The following is an 18,153-nucleotide window of genomic DNA, read 5'->3' on the forward strand; positions in this document are numbered from 1 at the left end:
ACAAAGAATTGTCTGGTTTACCATGTCAGCAGAGGCAAAAATGAGAAATCCTGATTTATTTATTTATTTTAAAAGATTTTATTTATTTGGGAGTGAGAGAGAGAAAGAGATCACGAGTGGGGAGGAGGGGTAGAGGGAGAAGCAGGCTCCCTGCTAAGCAGGGAGCCAGATGGAAGACTTGATCCCAGGTCCCTGGGATCATGACCTGAGCCAAAGGCCCTTACTTAACCAACTGAGGCACCCAAGCACCTGAGAAATCCTGATTTAAATCAGTTTCTTTTGGGAGTGGCTGGGTGGCTCAGTTGGTTAAGCAGCTGCAGGCTTGGGTTGCCATTGGAGTCCTGGGATCCAACCCAATTCCCATCTCAATAGATCGGGCTCCCTGCTCAGCATGAAGTCTGCTTCTCCTTCTCCCTTTGCCCCTCCCTCTTGTCCATGCTCTGTCTAGTGCTTTCTCTCTCAAATAAATAAAATCTTTTTTAAAAAAATCAGCTCATTTTCTCCTAAACTTAGTAATACCTAACATTTATTAAGCAACACTATATTTTGAATATTTTTCTAAATGCTTAATATGCAATGTCTCACTGAATCCCCACATTAACCTTCTGTGTTAATTTACCATTAAACCTGTTTCACAAGTGAGGAAACTGAGAGTTACTTAATTTATCCAAGGTCTAATAGCTAGTAAGTAAGTAGAGGAATCTGAATAGTATGATGCTAGAGATCCTGAACTTAACCAATGGGATCTACTTTATATTACTACTTAAATGAAAACCAGTATCACATGCTTTATGTAGTAGAAGAAAATATAAATAAATTCAGTGAGAGCACAGTGTTATTAAGCTGTAGCTGCATATTGTTGCCTACATAGAAGCCTCTGGATCTAAAGCCTGTGGCTCTTCTTAAAACCAGAGACTTAGTGTTAAAGAGATATTAGTATCAAGCCAAAACTTTCTCCTTCATATAATGAGAAGAAATGAAAATAAAGGGGAATAACTTTTTCTTTCTTTTTTTTTTTTTTTTAAGATTTTATTTATTTGTTTATGAGAGACACAGAGAGAGGCAGACACACAGGCAGAGGGAGAAGCAGGCTCCTTGCGGTGAACCCAATGTGGAACTTGATCTCAGGGCACTGGGATCATACCCTGAGCTAAAGGCAGACGCTCACTGAGCCACCCAGGCATCCCAGGGAATAACTTTCTTAATATGTGATCCGGTATTATATAATACTGTGTTTGGGGCACCCCGGTGGCGCAGCGGTTTAGCGCCGCCTGCAGCCCAGCGCCTGATCCTGGAGACCCAGGATCGAGTCCCACGTCCCTGCATGGAGCCTGTGTCTCTGCCTCTCTCTCTCTCTCTCTGAATGAATAAATAAATAAATAAATCTTAAAAACAAAAATACTGTGTTTGTGTGACTTAAAATCCCAACTCTTCAATAAAAAAGCCCTGGGACGTTTTGATTCTCCATGAATTAGTACCTGGGTTCAAATTCTGAAATCTCCTACTTACTACTGGTGCTATATTAGATGTGATTTAATATCCTCATTCATAGAACTTGGACAGTAATGTCTGCCTCAGAGGGGTGTGGTGAGAATTAAGACTCTGAGATACAGAGTCTTGCAAGATTCTTGGCAGAAAATTATACAGCATAAAATAAATATTAGTTCCCCTCATTTCCTAAAGACTCTGTGGTCTCTTTCAAGTACTGGCTTAGATTCTCATATGCTTCCACGATTATACAAGCTTTCTAAGAGCTATGGCAGTTCAGGCAGGCCACAGTTGGCTCAGAATATTCTAGGAAACAAAGAGCTGCCTTCAGCCCTATCCAGAGTAGCCTCTTGGGAGGCACTGGCCTTTTGAGCCATGCTGTGTAGCCACAAACCACCCCTTCCCACCCCCCTGCCTCCTGTGAGGGGTGTTGATGATCCAGGGAAGATTTAAGGAAATTGTAAGCATGAAGGCCCCGTGACAGTGATTTTAATAGATGACACACATCCCTGGAGGTTGCCAGAGGGAGGAAAGACACTGGAGAAGGAGGAGCCTTTGTTCCTTGGAACAGAGTTGTGGTTCCATCTTAATTTCTTTACACATACACCTGCTCCAATTTTAGACCTGCCATTTGACCATGCAGTCATTGAGCTATGGCTAAAGGCTGTATTTTAAATATTCACAACACTCCCTATAAAATTTAGTTTGCAATTCTGTGGTATCAAATAAAGCAGAGTTCAACATAGCATTGGAACTATTGTCCGCTTGGTGGTCAGGAGAACTTTTTTTGTCTTTACACTGTGACTCTGGAATTTCTTCCCTACTCGATTCCTGATACCTTTACTCTTTTAAAACATTGCTTTAATAAGGCTTGAGATTTCATGCCATAATTGGGGATCGTGAAAATGCAAATACAACTAGAGTTAATGCACTGACAAATTCAGAAGGTCTCCTCCCCACTAGAATATAAACTTCTTGGGGTCAGGGAATTTGTTTTGTACCCTACTATATCCCCCAAGTACTGATAAAAGTAATAGCATATGGTTAGTACTAATAAATATTGTTGAGTGAATAAATGAGAGTTCATCCTATGGCCATCAGTTGTAGCAGTCAGCATTTCCTTTGTTTACATGTGTTTTTTTCATGCTTCTGGGCTTTACATATGTGGCATTATTTTTCTTTTTTTCTTTAATTTTATTTATTTATTCATGAGAGACACAGAGACATAGGCAGAGGGAGAAGCATGCTCCCTGCGGGGAGCCCAATGCAGGACTTGATCCCAGGACCCCAGGGTCACATCCTGAGCCAAAGGCAGATGCTCAACCACTGAGCCACCCAGGCGTCCCCTGGCATTATCTTTCTGTAATGCCTTCTCTCTGCCTCTTACTCCTCTATCATTCCTTCTTTTTTTAAAAAAAAAAAAAAAGATTTATTTATTTATTCATGATAGACAGAGAGAGAGAGAGAGAGAGGGGGGGGGCAGAAACACAGGAGGAGGGAGAAGCAGGCTCCATGTGGGGAGCCCGAGTCAGGACTCGATCCCGGGACTCCAGGATCGCGCCCTGGGCCAAAGGCAGGCACCAAACCGCTGAGCTACCCGGGCACCCCTCATTCCTTCTTGATCTGGAGAAAGTCTACTAATTCTTCAAGACTTGCTTCTTTGGTAAAAGTCTCTGTGATCTTTATTTTCCTTCTCAAATTAACTCTTTCCTGAGCTGAGCTCCTTTAGCTCTTGGCACATAATCCAGTTAGATTTTGTGTTGTAATTATTTGTTTATAGGTCAGGCTCTGGCATTAGAAATGAGCTCCTTGAGGGCTGAAATGTATATTTCTTTTGTATCCTCCTCTCTAGCATGGTGACTAGTTTATGGGAGATCTTCAATAAGATCTACTGACTGAATGAATAAATCTTGCAAGTGGTCCTTTATAGTAGGGTTCCAGAAAGGTCTCAGATCCCTCATTAGGAGTGCATTACAAGATTACTTCCTTTAAATGCCTTATTTTGGATAGGAAATCTTCCTGATCATTGTGGTTTCATTCTACGACAGCCCTTGCCCTGTACTCACTTGAAATGATCGGTGTGGAAACACAGAATAGAGCCTATAAATAAGGGATTTGGAAACAGTTGGTCAAATTTCAAGGTGGGACTGATCATCCTGGGCTGCTTCTCTACAGATGCATCCTGGTTACCTTGATACTGTACTAGCCTTAAAAGTAGTGATATTTTGGGAGGGTTGAAATATTTCTTCCAAGGAAAAAATAAACAGGTTGACTATCACGGACAGATTCCTATTGGTGCAGTATAGAGGAATTATATTGTACAAAGGAGTAGCTCACGTCTCCAGCTATACGAGAATTGTGGCCTTCTCAGGTTGCTATGGTTGTGACCATGACAACTGTGAAAAACATGAGAGAATGCCAAGAAGAGGGTGTGGTAATGACCATAAGCAAGAAAGAACAAATGGCTGGGACTAGGGACTGCCCAGGGTCCCTAGAGTCCCTAGGCAGGGATTCAAGACCATATTGGAAGATCTGAATTCCATATTTCATTGTTTACATTGATGTGAACCCTCAACTGCTCATAACTAATCTCTATTATTCATCCATTCTGCTTTAAGGAGGGGAATGGAGATGGGGGAAGCAGCTGAAGAACATAGGGCATAACCCAAAGGGCTGCAGCTCTTGAGAACAGGCACTATTTAATTAAGCCAACTGTGAATTTGTGTGGGTGAAAGTAACAGCTGCTGCTTCTCTTAGGATATTTTTAAGTTGCAGCCAGTTGGGATACTCTCCATGCCTATATATGGTCTTTCATGCTAAAGGACCTCATGGCGATGGGTGGGCTAAAAACAGACTCTTTGAAACTGTATCATCATCTCTTGGTCTTTGACAGCACATAAGCAGCTTGCTCTTTAGGGAAACCTTAGCAAGGTTAAAAGCTGAGCTGCTCATCTGACATACTTAGTAGTGATTCCTCTATCCCTCACCCTCCACATTGTTGCTAGGCCTCTTTGAGATTTAAAGAGAGACTTATTTGTTTAGTTCCCATACACTTTCAGGCTGCTTAGCTACCACATCTTGTGCACATCTTGTGCACAATGTGCACTCCAGGCAAACAAATTTTAAGGGCACGGCAGATTGAAGCGGCAAGCAAGCCTACCAGATTGAGCCCCCTGAGCCCATGTGTGATATGAGGCAAATGAAGATACAGCTGGTAGAGTTAATTTTAGGCTTTCTGACCTTGGAAATGTCCTATCAATTCGGGAAAAGCAGCTTTGAATAGGTTCAAAAAGGACCCTTCTCCCAACGCAGCTGCCTAGAAAAGTGGCTACATGGTCTAAGTTTAGTGGGAAAAACCAATTAATAATGGACCATAGTAAACTTGATAGATCAAGAAATTCAACATTTATTTAGCAAGTGCAAAGTCCAGGCAAGAAATATTTTATGATTTTTGTCCTATGAACTAAGATTCTAACACTTGTACAGAAACTAACACCTAAAAAGTTCTAAGACTGGCTTCTTGAAAACAAAAATCAATTTCGATGTCATAGTGCTTCAAAACATCACAAGTTGGTAAGCAATAACAAGAGGGTTAATAGTTTTATTTAATTATGCTGTTTATAAACATAACAGGAATTTAAATCCAAGGATAAATATGTACTATTCATTTCTCAATGCATAAGAACCAACACTCTGGTAACCAAAATAGATGAGGTCCCTGTAATAAATACTCACATATAACATGAACTTTTCCTTCCTGAAAGTTATACAATTTTTTAAAATTTTGCTTTTATTTATTTGATTGCCTGTATTTTCTAATGACCTATAGGATTCATAATGTTTTTTGCTCCAAGAGGCCATAGTAGACAATAAATGCTTGTTCACTGGATAAATGATTTACATCTCATCATTGTCTTAAATTTAGCATTCCATTGTGCGAACCTCACTTTCAAAAGAATGAACAGCTTGACGGGGAGGGTACTGGGTAAAGTTTAGGATCAATGGAAGATTTATTCTTCTATTATAACACATTATATAAACTTTGTGTTTTGATACTTTATGGCTTTTAGTGATAAATGAATGCACTGAGACACACCAAGCTTCATGAACCAATCTTTTATACTTCCATTCTTTTCTATTACATCAGAATAATATGTCCTTGAGAAACATTTATAACCATACACTACATACATGTTTGTCTGTAATGAAGCAAGATATAGAATTAAAATCTAAAGAGCATTAAAAAGGGTTAAGTTGAATTGCTAGGTATGTGGGATTGTGTAGCATGCCAAAATTCACTTAGGATATTTTCATTCTAATTTAGGTCACCCTGGGAATGGGGGGTAGGGAAATGGGCTCTACTGAATTGAGATCATGCTTATTAGCTACATGATTTTGAGCAAGTTACATACATAACCTCTTAGCATTAGTTTCCTTACCTATAAATGGGGGGAAATAACACCTAACATCAACCTTATGGGGCAGTCTAAGGAATAAATGACATAAGGATAAAATATATGAAAAGCTTAGCAGAGTGACTAGACTATTAGAAATATTCAATATATGATAGCTATAAAAACAATCTTATGTAATAAACTAATTAGGTGGAATAATTACCACATCAATCTAGATGCTATGTAATCAAAATACTCCGGTACAACAGAATGCATTTTATCAGGTTACTAAAAGATTTGTTGCCCGGGTATACTTTTTCTAGTATATACTGTTTGGGTGTCTATTCTTTCACAGTCAGATCACATTTCTAAATCAGAAGGGATCAGCTACTTAAGAAATACTGAGGCCTAGATTTAGCCACAGAGTTTGAATTCAGCATTTCTTCTCTCTGGCATTAACAGCATTTGCTTTTACTTTTACATGTTAAAGAATATCTTAATATATAGGCAGAAAAAACTGGCCAATATGAGGGCAAGGAAAGAATGCTCTAGTCCAAAAAATCATTGTCTACATCAGCAAATTTTAAATTCCCATCATTAATAATACTTTTAATAGGCCTCTTCAAAAGGAGACTTACTATTTATTTTTCTTTTTTATTATGGGAAAATTCAAAACTAAACAAGAGTAGACAGGAGAGTATAATGATCCTCATGTACTTATCACCTGGCTTTGATGGCTATCAACTCATGGCCAATCTCCTTTTTTTTTTTTTTTTTAGTTTATTCCTGAAAGACACACCAAGAGAGATAGGCAGAGACATAGGCAAAGGGAGAAGCAGGCTCCATGCAGGGAGCCCGATGTAGGACTTGATCCGGGGTCTCCAGGATCACGCCCTGAGCCAAAGGCAGATGCTCAACTGCTGAACCACACAGACATCCCAACTCATGGCCAATCTCAATCCATCTATACTCCTACTTCCCTCTCCCACATAATTTGAAGCAAATCCCAGGCATATTATTTCACCTGTAAATATTTCAGTATATATTTATAAAACATAAGGACTTTTTGACACAACACAATTACAACATCATCATCATAACTGGGTAAATGGGGGCATCTGGGTGGCTCGGTGGTTGAGCATCTACCTTTGGCTTAGGGCGTGATACCAGCGTCCTGGGATCGAGTCCCACACTGGGCTCCCCGCAGGGAGCCTATTCTCCCTCTGCCTATGTCTCTGCTTCTCTCTCTGTGTCGCTCATGAATAAATAAATAAAACCTTAAAAAAAAAAAAAAACTGGGTAAATGGCGATCAGAAACCGGAGATATCTGGGAAGAGAAGTAAAGAAAGAACAAACTCAGATGCTTACAGGTAACACTTTGCTATGTTTATCCTCATTGGGCATATACATTTCTTTTTGGATCTTATGGCTTCAAATACTTTTTTTAAAGATTGTATTTATCGGGCAGAGAGCCCGGTGTGGGACCCGATCCTGGGGCTGCGGGATCACACCCCGACCCAAAGGCAGATGCTCAACCGCCCAGCCACCCAGGCGTCCCATTCAAACACTTTTTTTTTTCAAACTATCAAACTCCACTCATTGGGCCAGAGACTCGTGTGTTAGGAGTAGACTTGCCCCTCTTGTAGCACACTATCTACACTGTGTGTTCATCGGCCAGCCAGTGGCCTCAACTCCAAGCTCTAACAACGTGGGGTTTCAAATATGATTTACTTACTGAGGTCTGTATTCATGCCACTAGTTCAGATCTTGACCCCCGCCCCTGACATGCTTTGCACTGTAGGCAAAACTCTACCTGGTACCACTACTCTGCTGTCTAATGGACATCTCAAAGCAAACATATCTAAAATGGAACTTTTAGTTTTACTCCCAAATTGTGACTCGTATCTTTCCTATTTCAGTAAATGGGTATTTCCATCAATTGCCAAAGCCAAAATAATAGTAGTAATCTTTGTCTCCTTCATTTCCCCAACCTCCACAATCAATCGATCACCAAGTGCTGTTGGTATTACCTTGAGATTATTAATTTCTTCTATTATTGATACTACACGAAATCAAATCACAACTGAGAAACAACTGGACTATTAGAATAGTCTTCTGGTTTCCCTTCTGACATGCTGGCCCCTTCTGGTCCATTTTCCACAAGAAGAGAGAGTGATCTTTCCAAAATGTTAATCACAGATCATGAACTGATAATTGCTGAAGCTATGTGATGGATTCATTATATTAATTTCTTCCCCTTTGTATATGTTTGAAATTATCAAATTTGAAAAACCGAAATGTTATTTGGATTATTTTATTTTACTTCTCTGCTGACTTCTCCAAATGTCTTGCCTAGGCCTGTGAACCCCAGCCTGCCCTCGGACATGTCCAGCTTTATCTGATGCCATTCTTCTTGCTCACTTGCCCAGGTTATAACCTTTCAGTTTTAAGAACTCCTTAAGCTCTTTCTTATCTTAGAGCATTTGTGCTTGTTATTTCCTCTACCAGAAAATGCTCATCCGCTCGCTCTTCGCAAGTCTGGCTCCTTCTCTGTTTCAGGTCTTAGCAAAAATGTCACCTCCTTAGGGAGGCTTTTCTTAGCTCTCCCTTCACTGGTACTATCACATTATTCTATTTACTTCCTATCTTACCACAATTTATAACTATTGTTTGTTTATATTTATATATATATAATTACACTTACTTGTAAATTTGAACGAAACTTTTTATTTTAACTTTTGTAAAATATTTTATTTATTCATTTGAGAGAGAGCACAAGCAGTGGGAGCAGCAGAGGGAGAGGGAGAAGCAGGCTCCCGCTGAGCAGGGAGCCCAACATGAGGCTCAATCCCAGGGCCCCATGATTATGACCTGTGCCAAAGGCAGACGCCCAACCAACTGAGCCACCAGGTGCTTCTGAATGAGTCTTTTTTTTTTTTAAAGGACATTTTTAAAAAAATTTTTATTTATTTGTGATAGTCACAGAGAGAGAGAGAGAATGAGGCAGAGACACAGGCAGAGGGAGAAGCAGGCTCCATGCACCGGGAGCCCGACGTGGGATTCGATCCCGGGTCTCCAGGATCGCGCCCTGGGCCAAAGGCAGGCGCCAAACCGCTGCGCCACCCAGGGATCCCCTGAATGAGTCTTTTAAAAAGATATTTGAAGGTATATCCATACATGTTCTGTTCTATTCTTGTTATAGTGTCAATTCTTTGAAAAATTGGTAAATACAAATTTTAATCATCTTCCTTCATAAACAAAGACTTATTTTGGGGGAAGATTTTATTTATTTATTTGAGATAGGAAGAGAGCAGGAGAGAGAGAGTGCATGAGCAGGGGTTGGGGGCTAGGGGCAGAGGGAGAGGGAGAGCAGGCTCTCCACTGAGCAAGGAGCCTGATGTGGGGTTCGATCCTAGGATCCTGGGATCACAATCTGAACAGAAGGCCGATGCTTAACTGACTGTGCTACCCAAGTGCCCACATAAACAAATATTTATAAATAAAATAAGATTTTGATCAGGAGAGTAACTTCTTGAAATTTTAAGAGGAGAGTAATATGAAATATGAATTGGTGAAGGTGAAATTGTCATTAGAAACGTCTATTTGAATATACCCTTTATTTGATTCTAAATTTTCCAGTGCTTTTGAAGCTGAATAATTTTGTGACAGCCACAGTATGATTTAAATGTTTAATCTATGGAATTATATTCTGTATTATTAACATGACACCTCTATCATTTCTAAGACCAATATATTTAAATTTTATCACGCGTTAATTTCAGGCAGCTCTCCTTGAGATATGAAAAGAAGAACTCAGCAGGTAATTTGGCAGATTCTCTTCTCTGCTGATCATTATTCTGATTCAGTGTCATAGAATTCATCTAAACTGTGTTAGAACAAAAGCAAAGCCACATAAGCCACCTACCAAGTCAGTGAGCAGATGAGAACTGTCTGCCAGTCCTTTGAATGAAACCCCTGACATAACAGATTTTAGAACTGGAAGATATCTTACAGATCATGTAATAATCCAAGGCTCTCATTTTAACAGGGGTGAGACGGTTGTTTGAACAGGTCAACTGATTTACTCCCCCCAAACATAATTTCCTAATCTGGTTAATTCAAGGTCTTACTTTCAGAAGACCCTTAAGGAATTATATAGTAAATTAGTAGCACCAAATCAAGATCTGGGCTTTTGTCGTAAATCCATTATCTTCACTATATTAAGATGGATTCTTCCCCTCTTCTTTCCTGCATCTTCTGAGTCTTTAAGTCTCAAATTATTCCAGTGACCTCTGCTTCTTTGGAGTTGGTGTCAAGATTCCAAGATTTTCTTCTTTTTTTTTTAAATTTTTATTTATTTATGATAGTCACAGAGAGAGAGAGAGAGAGGCAGAGACACAGGCAGAGGGAGAAGCAGGCTCCATGCAGGGAGCCCGACGTGGGATTCGATCCCGGGTCTCCAGGATCGCGCCCTGGGCCAAAGGCAGGCGCCAAACCCCTGCGCCACCCAGGGATCCCTATTTTCCTCATTTTTAAAACACGGTTTGATTTGCCAAAGTAATAGTGCACAAACGCAACAGAATACACTGCATATTAGTACTTCTTTTAAGTAACCAACCCAAGGTGGGTTAATAGCTGCACATTATTTAAGTTTTGTTCAGATACTTTGAAAATTTACTTGTCGATTTTTTTTAAGATTCAAAAAAGTCACTTATTTGACAGAGAGAGAGAAAGCATAAGCAGGGGGAGCAATAAAGGGAGAGAGAGAAGCAAGCTGTCCCCTGAGCAGGGAGTGCAACAGGGGCTGGATCCCGGGATCCTGAGATCAGCACCTGAGCCAAAGGCAGGCACCTCACTGAGCCACCCCGGCGCCGCTTACTTGTGATTTGGTGCTTGCTGCGCGTAGAGATGCACATGTCATGTGCAATAAATGGGTCCTCAAATTGATAACGTTGGGGGGGGGTTGGCTCTCGGCGGATGCTGATTCAGCAAGCATTTACGGGGCCCAGGACCACTGTAACCGCTGGGCGCTGCACGAAGCATCCTGGAGGCCGGACATGGCTCAGTCTCCCTTGCAGAGCTCCGCATTTCGGAGTCCAGGGTTCTGGGCCAAACTCTGGGATCTGCTCAGGAACGCTCCGGGCACCAGGGCCGAGGACAGCCTAAGCTGCCTGCGGAGGCAGTGACGGCCCCGGGCGGCCCCCGGTTCAGGGCTCTCAGGCGCGACCTCACGATGGCAGGGACCCTGAGCCCCACGCGGACTCCCGGGCTCCGGCGGAGCCACGCCCAACCTGTTCCAAACACGTCGCCCTCCTCGGGTCTCTAAGGCGGCAGGGGCGGCCCCGCCTTCGTCATCCCTGGCACATCCGCAGCCGGCGGGTCTCCGCGGGCAGATCCGTCCCTCGCTGCAGAGCCCCGGCATCCCGGGGTCGGCGCTCGCTTCCCTCCTGGCTGCTGGAGCCCCGCGGGGCAGCGCCGCGCCCCCGACCCGGTGCACCGGCCCGTAGCGGCGGGCGGGCTCCGCGGGAGGAGGAGGGTGGGCGCGCGCCGCTCTCGCGAGAGCTCGCGGGGTGAGGGCCGCGGGGGGCGGGGCGAAGCGGGAGGAGGGGGAGGGGAGGGGGCGGCGCGGCGGGCGGGCTCCGCGGGAGGAGGAGGGTGGGCGCGCGCCGCTCTCGCGAGAGCTCGCGGGGTGAGGGCCGCGGGGGGCGGGGCGAAGCGGGAGGAGGGGGCGGCGGCGGCGGCGGCGGCGGCTGTGCTCCCGGGGGCGGGCGTGCGGCCTTTCCCCGCCTCCCGGAGGGCGATCCGCGCCGGGCGCCTCTCCCTCCCGCCCCCTCTGCCTGCCGTTGGAACTAGCAGAGCCGAGCCGGCGCCGCCTTCCTCCTGCTGCCGCGCGCCTGCCGCCCCGAGGCCTAGAGACGCCGCCCAGCCCGCGCCGCGGCCGACATGAGCTTCTTGTTGTGAGTCGCCGGGCCCCGCGCGCCGGCTTTGTTCGGGCGGCCCCGGGCGGGGGGGGGGGGGCGGGGGCTCCCCCGCGGTCCCGGCCCCCCTGCAGCCCCGCAGCCCCCGAGCAGGCTCTGTCCGCCCGGCCCTGCACCCCGCGGCTCCGAGCCTCCCTGCCCCTTGCCCGGGGCTCGCGCGCTGCGCTGCGCTGCGGGGACACCTGCTGCCCCTCCCCTCCCCTCCCCGGCCCGTGCGTCCTGTGCCGCCAGCTGCCGCCCGCCGCCTCCTCCTGGGTCCCGAGCACAGAAGAGTGGGCGCTGCGCTTTTTTTTTTTTTTCCCCCCTGTGGCCTCAGCGCCCTTTTAACTTTCCCCTTAGGTTTTAGGCGTGGAAGTCGGGGCGCCGAGCCCCGTGGAGGGGACACCCTTAACGAGGCTGCTTTCGGGTCCGGATGCCCTGGCGACAGCCCGAGGCCTCGGGGTCTGCAGAGCCGCCTGCCTCCCCCCCCCTCCCCGGCGTGCGCCCCCGGGAAGTCCGGGCCTCATCCTTTCAGACAAGCACCCATCAGTCGGGCTTGATTAGGTCCGCGGGGAGTTGTTTTGCGAAGGATTTGAAAATGCCAATAACGTCACGTTTAGGACTGACTGGTCATTATTTCATTTATTCGTCCTTTATTGTGGACGATTTTAGGAGGGATGGGCAGACCAACGGGATGGGCAAATGGGAGTATGGGGGCAGCAGACAGCCTCAGGTCGTCAGCAAACAGGACTTGACACCCTCGGAATTCCTCTTTTGAAGGCTTCGTTGTGATTCACCCACGTTTAGTCTGTGGTTAGAGAAGCTCATAAAGACTCGGAGGCTGAAACTTGCACCTTATACTCCTTTACTGCCGTGGACGGGATAGCATTTTCCTTCACAACAATGACCCTAGCAGTTGTGTCCCGATTTCCTCCTTTCCCCACCTGTAATTTTTTAGTCATCAACATTGGCACTTGGATCCTGAGAATTTAATTGACCCTTAATTTCACGTGCTCATACGTGGGATTTTAATCGTTTTCCGGGCATTATGCAAAGCTGTGATCACAGAACATTAACTGGCAGGTGGTGGGCTTGATATTTCTCGTGTGCACAGGAGCCCTGCCTTGAGTCACCCTGCGGAACACATGTGAGTTGGTGAAATCTCTTTCTTAGGCTCATCCTGGAAGTTGATCTGAGTGTGTCATACAGGTGTGCTACATGAGAGGCCTGGGTGACTTTATGAAGGTCTCTGCTTCCAGTTTTAGCTTGAATCCAGGTATCCAGGTGTCTCAGCTTGAAGCTTCTCATCTAGACTATGTTTTACATTGCTTGCATTTGATTTCTTCAAGAATGTAGACGCTGTCTTCAAAATAGCAATGTGGATGATGTCCATGACTGCTGCCGATGGGCTTGTGTCTCTTGGAACTCAGAGCTAAATTGGTTGAAGCAGGGAAGAACCATATTTGGCTGAAACTAGGGGATGTCTCGAGAAGGTCTTGGTGATATTTTCTGAATACAAATAGAATAGTATCCTATTTTTACATGGCTCAGTATTTTATAGTTACTGAAATGCAGTGCTTAAGTTCATTTCTTCTGAAGCATACAAGTTACATAAGAAAAATCCTGCCATAACAAATGTGTGTATATATATATGTATGTGTGTGTGTGTGTATATATATATATATATATATATATATATATATAGCACATTATAGGTTTGTACTCTCTGGAGCACAATTTTTCAGTTAGGTTTCATGTAGCAGTTAATACATTCCCAATATATTTGGCCCTCATGCCTGACAATCCAAAAAAGTTAATCCAACCTTATTGGTTTTGTTTTTTGTCTACCAGTAGTTTCAAATCTAAAGTGAAGACCTCATGGATAGAAGTAATTATTATCAAAGTGAAAGAACAAAGTTTTGATTATTTCATCTATATATTATTTGGTATATCTTCCTGAAGATATACACCTATTTCTGTACCAGTAGGTGAGCAGGAAAATTAAAAGTTGCAAGTTAGGAAGTAAATGTAAACATTTTCTTCTAGCTCTTGGAAGCCTACTTGTAAGGCTACTGTAAATGATGGAGCCGAGGAAATAAGGGCAATGTGAGATAGGTTTATGAAGATGCTGACTCATAACTCCTGACGGCTTTAAGTCAGAAGGAGAGAATTATTGGTTAAGAAAATCGTTTATTGTGCCAGGTACTGATATAGGCACCAGGTATCATTTATGAACAAAACAGACAAAAATTCCTGTATTAGTTCAGTTTATGTTTTGGTAAGTGACCATAAACACTGAATACCAGTAAATTATATTGCATTGTAGGAGGATGTAAGTGCCATGGAACAAAGTAAAGCAGGGTAAAGAGGTTTTTTTGGAAGGGGAGATGAGGTAGATTAGGTAATCCCCAAACGGTACCCAGATAATCAGCAGCAATGATACCTTTTATAGCTTTTGTGCAAATGCTCAGAATAAATTGTACAGCATCTATAGATATGACTGGGACAAAGCTTTGGTTGTGCTACACATTGGCCTTTATGTATCTTCAGATTAATAAGCTAAACTCCCAAATGTACATAGGGAAACTTCACAGGAACCTAATTTAACTTTGTAGTCTCAAATCTTTAAACATCCTCAGCACCTGCTGTGTGCTAAGCATTGTGCGCAATGTGGAACTCCAGAGTGGTAGACAGTTTATAAATAGTCATCTGTAATAGATGCAATACAGTCATGGAGGTCTAAAGAATATGGAATAATTTGCTTTATTTGGGCTGGAGGAAGGCTTCTTGAAATAAGTGATTGATAGTTAATGGAATGTATAACAAGGGTTCTCTAAAAGGGTGTGGGAAACTAGAAGATTTCAGTCGCAGGAAACATCACAGAAACGTGAATTTGCTTGTGAATTGTCCATTTTCAGGTTTGTCCAGGAGGCTATGGAATTGTGGAGCTAGATGGGATCTATAGTAACATAGCTTACTCAACCTCTTTTGGGTAAAATGGCAAAATCACTGACATCAGGTTACCGGCCTAATTATTGGCTTGTGTTGAATTGAAACACAGGCCTTTTAGGGTTTTTCCTCTCTTGGCATTTTATGCACATAACATTCAGGGAAATTTAGGATCAGAGTGAGTTCTCAATGTTCATTCAGAGTACGTTGAGTGTTTTCTGTTTCTAGCATTTTGTAATTGCTGGTCTCTTCTGACCAATAGAATTTCACTGAAATATTTGACTTGGAAAAGACCAAGATATTATTTCCTAATGTAGGGCTACTTGATTGGAACAGAGTTAAAACAAATATTTGTAGTTAACTTTAAAATGGAAGTCTGGAGGAAAGGTGGTTTAGGGATGTGAATGAATATAAACCAGGTCTGTTTCTGTATAGGGAGAATCAGATCCGTTGGGAAAGGAAGGAAATACTGAGCATTATTCTAGGTAAATTCAATTTATCTTTTCCAAAATAATAGCAATTTAGGAAAGGAGATGTAGCTGTGTTTATATGTGTCTCTGTCTCCCTCTTCTACCTCTTTCAGTCCTGCCCCCCCTCACCAAAAATAACCCCAGCATCTTTGTTTTAAGGCAAATAAGCTGACTGACTGGAGTGCTTCAGCATCTTCACCTATAAAGGAAACTAATATTAATAATAGTAATAATAAATATTGCTAAGTGTTTACCATGTGCCAGGCACTCAGTGCTCTAAATGATTAACTTAGTTCAATAACTAGCAGAAGAAGAAACTAGCAAAGAGAGGTTAAATAATTTGTTTAAAATTATGGGGCCAGTGATAATAGCAGGGGTCTGAATTTTAGCAGTCTAGATCCAACAGTCCTGCCTCATATCTATAATTGATAAAATTATATAAAAAGATGGGATCCCTGGGTGGTGCAGCGGTTTAGCGCCTGCCTTTGGCCCGCCCAGGGCGCGATCCTGGAGACCCGGGATCGAATCCCACATCGGGCTCCCGGTGCCTGAAGCCTGCTTCTCCCTCTGCCTGTGTCTCTGCCTCTCTCTCTCTCTGTGTGACTATCATAAATAAATAAAAATTAAAAAAAAATTATATAAAAAGATAGTATTCAAAAGGCCTTGTTTTTAGAAGTCTCCCATTCCCAGGTATTAATAGCTCATACTCCTGGACTGTTTGCTAAGGGTCACCAAGAATATAATAGTGGAAGAAAAAAATAGAAGCTTTTAAATTTAAATAATACTTATAATTATTTTTGACTTCCATCTTTTATAAAAGATTTTATTTATTTATTTATGAGAGACACAGAGAGGCAGAGACAGGCAGAGGGAGAAGCAGGCTCCCTGTGGGAGCCTGATGCGGGACTCAGTCCCAGGACCCCAGGTTCACGAACTGAGCCAAAGGCAGATGCTCAACCAGAGTCATCCAGGTGCCCCTTGACTCCCATTTTTAATGTAAAAATAATACACATGTTGCAGAAATCACAATATAGTGCTAAGAAAAGCAAGAAAATAAGTCACTCATAATCATTACACCTTCCAAAATAACTATTATTTGTATTCTGTGATACAGTTTCCTCATCTTTCCTGCCACGTTTCTACTACATATAGACCAGATTTTCCATTTGGGAATTTTTTTATGTCAGCAAACATCATTCTGCAATATGATTTTGAATGGCTGTTGACCAAGTGTTAACAGTTTTGTTTTCTGACAGCCTGATTTACTATGTTATGCTTTTTTTGAGGGGAGGGGGAGTAGATTAAGTGTGGTCATCTTTTAGAACTACAGTTTGAGAATTGTAGATACCTGACTGGGTTTAGTTTACTTTTCCTCTCTAATATAGAATTGCTTTTGCTTTACATTACTGAGTGCAAAATAATTACTATGTGATCACTTTTATCATTATTGATTTTTTTTTTTTTTGCCCTCATAGTTGCAGAGTTTTTGTACCTTTGGAGTGTCTAATATACAAAAGCACATGTAGTACTTCTTCTCAGCTGTATATTTGATTATGAGGTATTGGGACAGAATAGCTACGTGTTACTTGAAAAAATGGTACCTTTTAGGAGCGTTAAGTCTTATAGAGAAATTTTTTTAACTCTTCTTTCCACATTTCCGTTTTTTAAAATTGAGATATAATTGATATATAACATTATGTTAGCTTCAAGAGTACAACTTGCATTTTTGTTTTGTATCAATCATCTAACTTAAGGCCATCCTTCATAGCTCATTTAGTAAAAAGTGTAGCTGTGAAACCTGTTCATTTGTAGAAAGTGGTTTTTAAATTTTATTTTGAAAGATTTTCAGATTTTTAGAAAAGTTGCAAAAAATAGCCCAAAGAATTCCTACATAGTTTTTATCCAGAGACCCCATTTAGTGTGATCCAATAATGTTATCCTCAGCAAAAGGGTCCAGTCATGACTCACCCAATTTTGTTCTTCAGCCTTCTTCCAACTGAAATATTTCCTTAAGTTTTCCCTTGCCTTTCAGGACCTTGATATTTTTGAGGATTATAGGCCAGTTATTTTGTGGAATATCCTTCAGTTTGAGTTTGTCATGTTTTCTTGTGGTTAGACCTGGTTATGCATTTGGGGCAAAAATATTACAGAAGTGTTACATAGGTTTATCTTATAGCTTCTTATGGTGCATTTAACATATGTTTGCCCATGATTGGAAGTGATCCTTTGATTAAAGCGTCTACAGAGATTCTCCAGTGTGACATTATTATATATGTTTTTTCCTTTGAGTAATTAATATTTTGTGGGGAGGTGTTTTGAGACTGTGGAACTGTCTCATTCCTCATTTTGTTTTCACCCACTAGTTTTAGTGTTCTTTGATGTTTCTTGTCTAACTTATTACTACTTATTACATTGATGGCTGTGTTCTAATTCTGTCAGGCTTTTACATTTATTTGACATTTTTACTGAAGAATTTTATCTATCAGTGGAGGCATTTTGATTCCTATTGTATTTAATGATTTATAACTATAATTATTTATGTTGATGCTCCTAATGTTTCAGCTTTGGCTAGTGGGAGCCCTGTTCAGTCTGGTTTCTAAGTCTCTCTGCTTGTCTCTTTTTCTGAGTATTTCCTAACTTTCTGGCACAACCAGGTATTCCAGATTTGTCCTACATTTTCTGTGCCCTGTACCTGGAAATGGCCATTTCTCTAAAGGTGTTTATTCTGTTCATTGAAAAATGGTATTTAGAAAACAGAATGTAGGTGATAGGTATGTTAGTACAGATATGTTGCTGTTCCCAGGCCCTCTCAGCAGATAGTGCTAGAAAATACCATGTCCACATACATTTACATGTATGTATTGAGTGAGTTCATACTAATATCTGCAGGTCTGA

The 18,153-nt window shown here is 42.3% G+C and overlaps 1 protein-coding gene and 1 pseudogene across 4 annotated transcripts in view; one reads left to right on the forward strand and one right to left on the reverse strand.

Annotated features, from left to right (window-relative positions):
- Positions 1-7,452: 7,452 nt before the first annotated feature.
- Positions 7,453-7,597, reverse strand: LOC144283843 (small nucleolar RNA SNORA62/SNORA6 family; annotated as a pseudogene).
- Positions 7,598-11,605: 4,008 nt separating this feature from the next.
- Positions 11,606-18,153, forward strand: part of MOB1B (MOB kinase activator 1B) — a 58,131-nt gene continuing 51,583 nt past the window's right edge. For 2 of the 4 annotated variants that reach the window (XM_077848304.1, XM_077848303.1), the window contains exons 1-2: positions 11,606-11,839; positions 12,200-12,403. In XM_077848304.1, the coding sequence (XP_077704430.1) occupies positions 12,273-12,403 (131 nt within the window). In that variant the 5' untranslated portion in view covers positions 11,606-11,839; positions 12,200-12,272. Of the gene's footprint in view, positions 11,840-12,199; positions 12,404-12,469; positions 12,987-18,153 lie in introns of those variants that run through there. The other 2 variants (XM_077848305.1, XM_077848306.1) reach the window with 2 other exon arrangements.

This window comes from Canis aureus, chromosome 14 (assembly GCF_053574225.1).
Source record: "Canis aureus isolate CA01 chromosome 14, VMU_Caureus_v.1.0, whole genome shotgun sequence".
Lineage (NCBI taxonomy): Eukaryota > Metazoa > Chordata > Mammalia > Carnivora > Canidae > Canis > Canis aureus.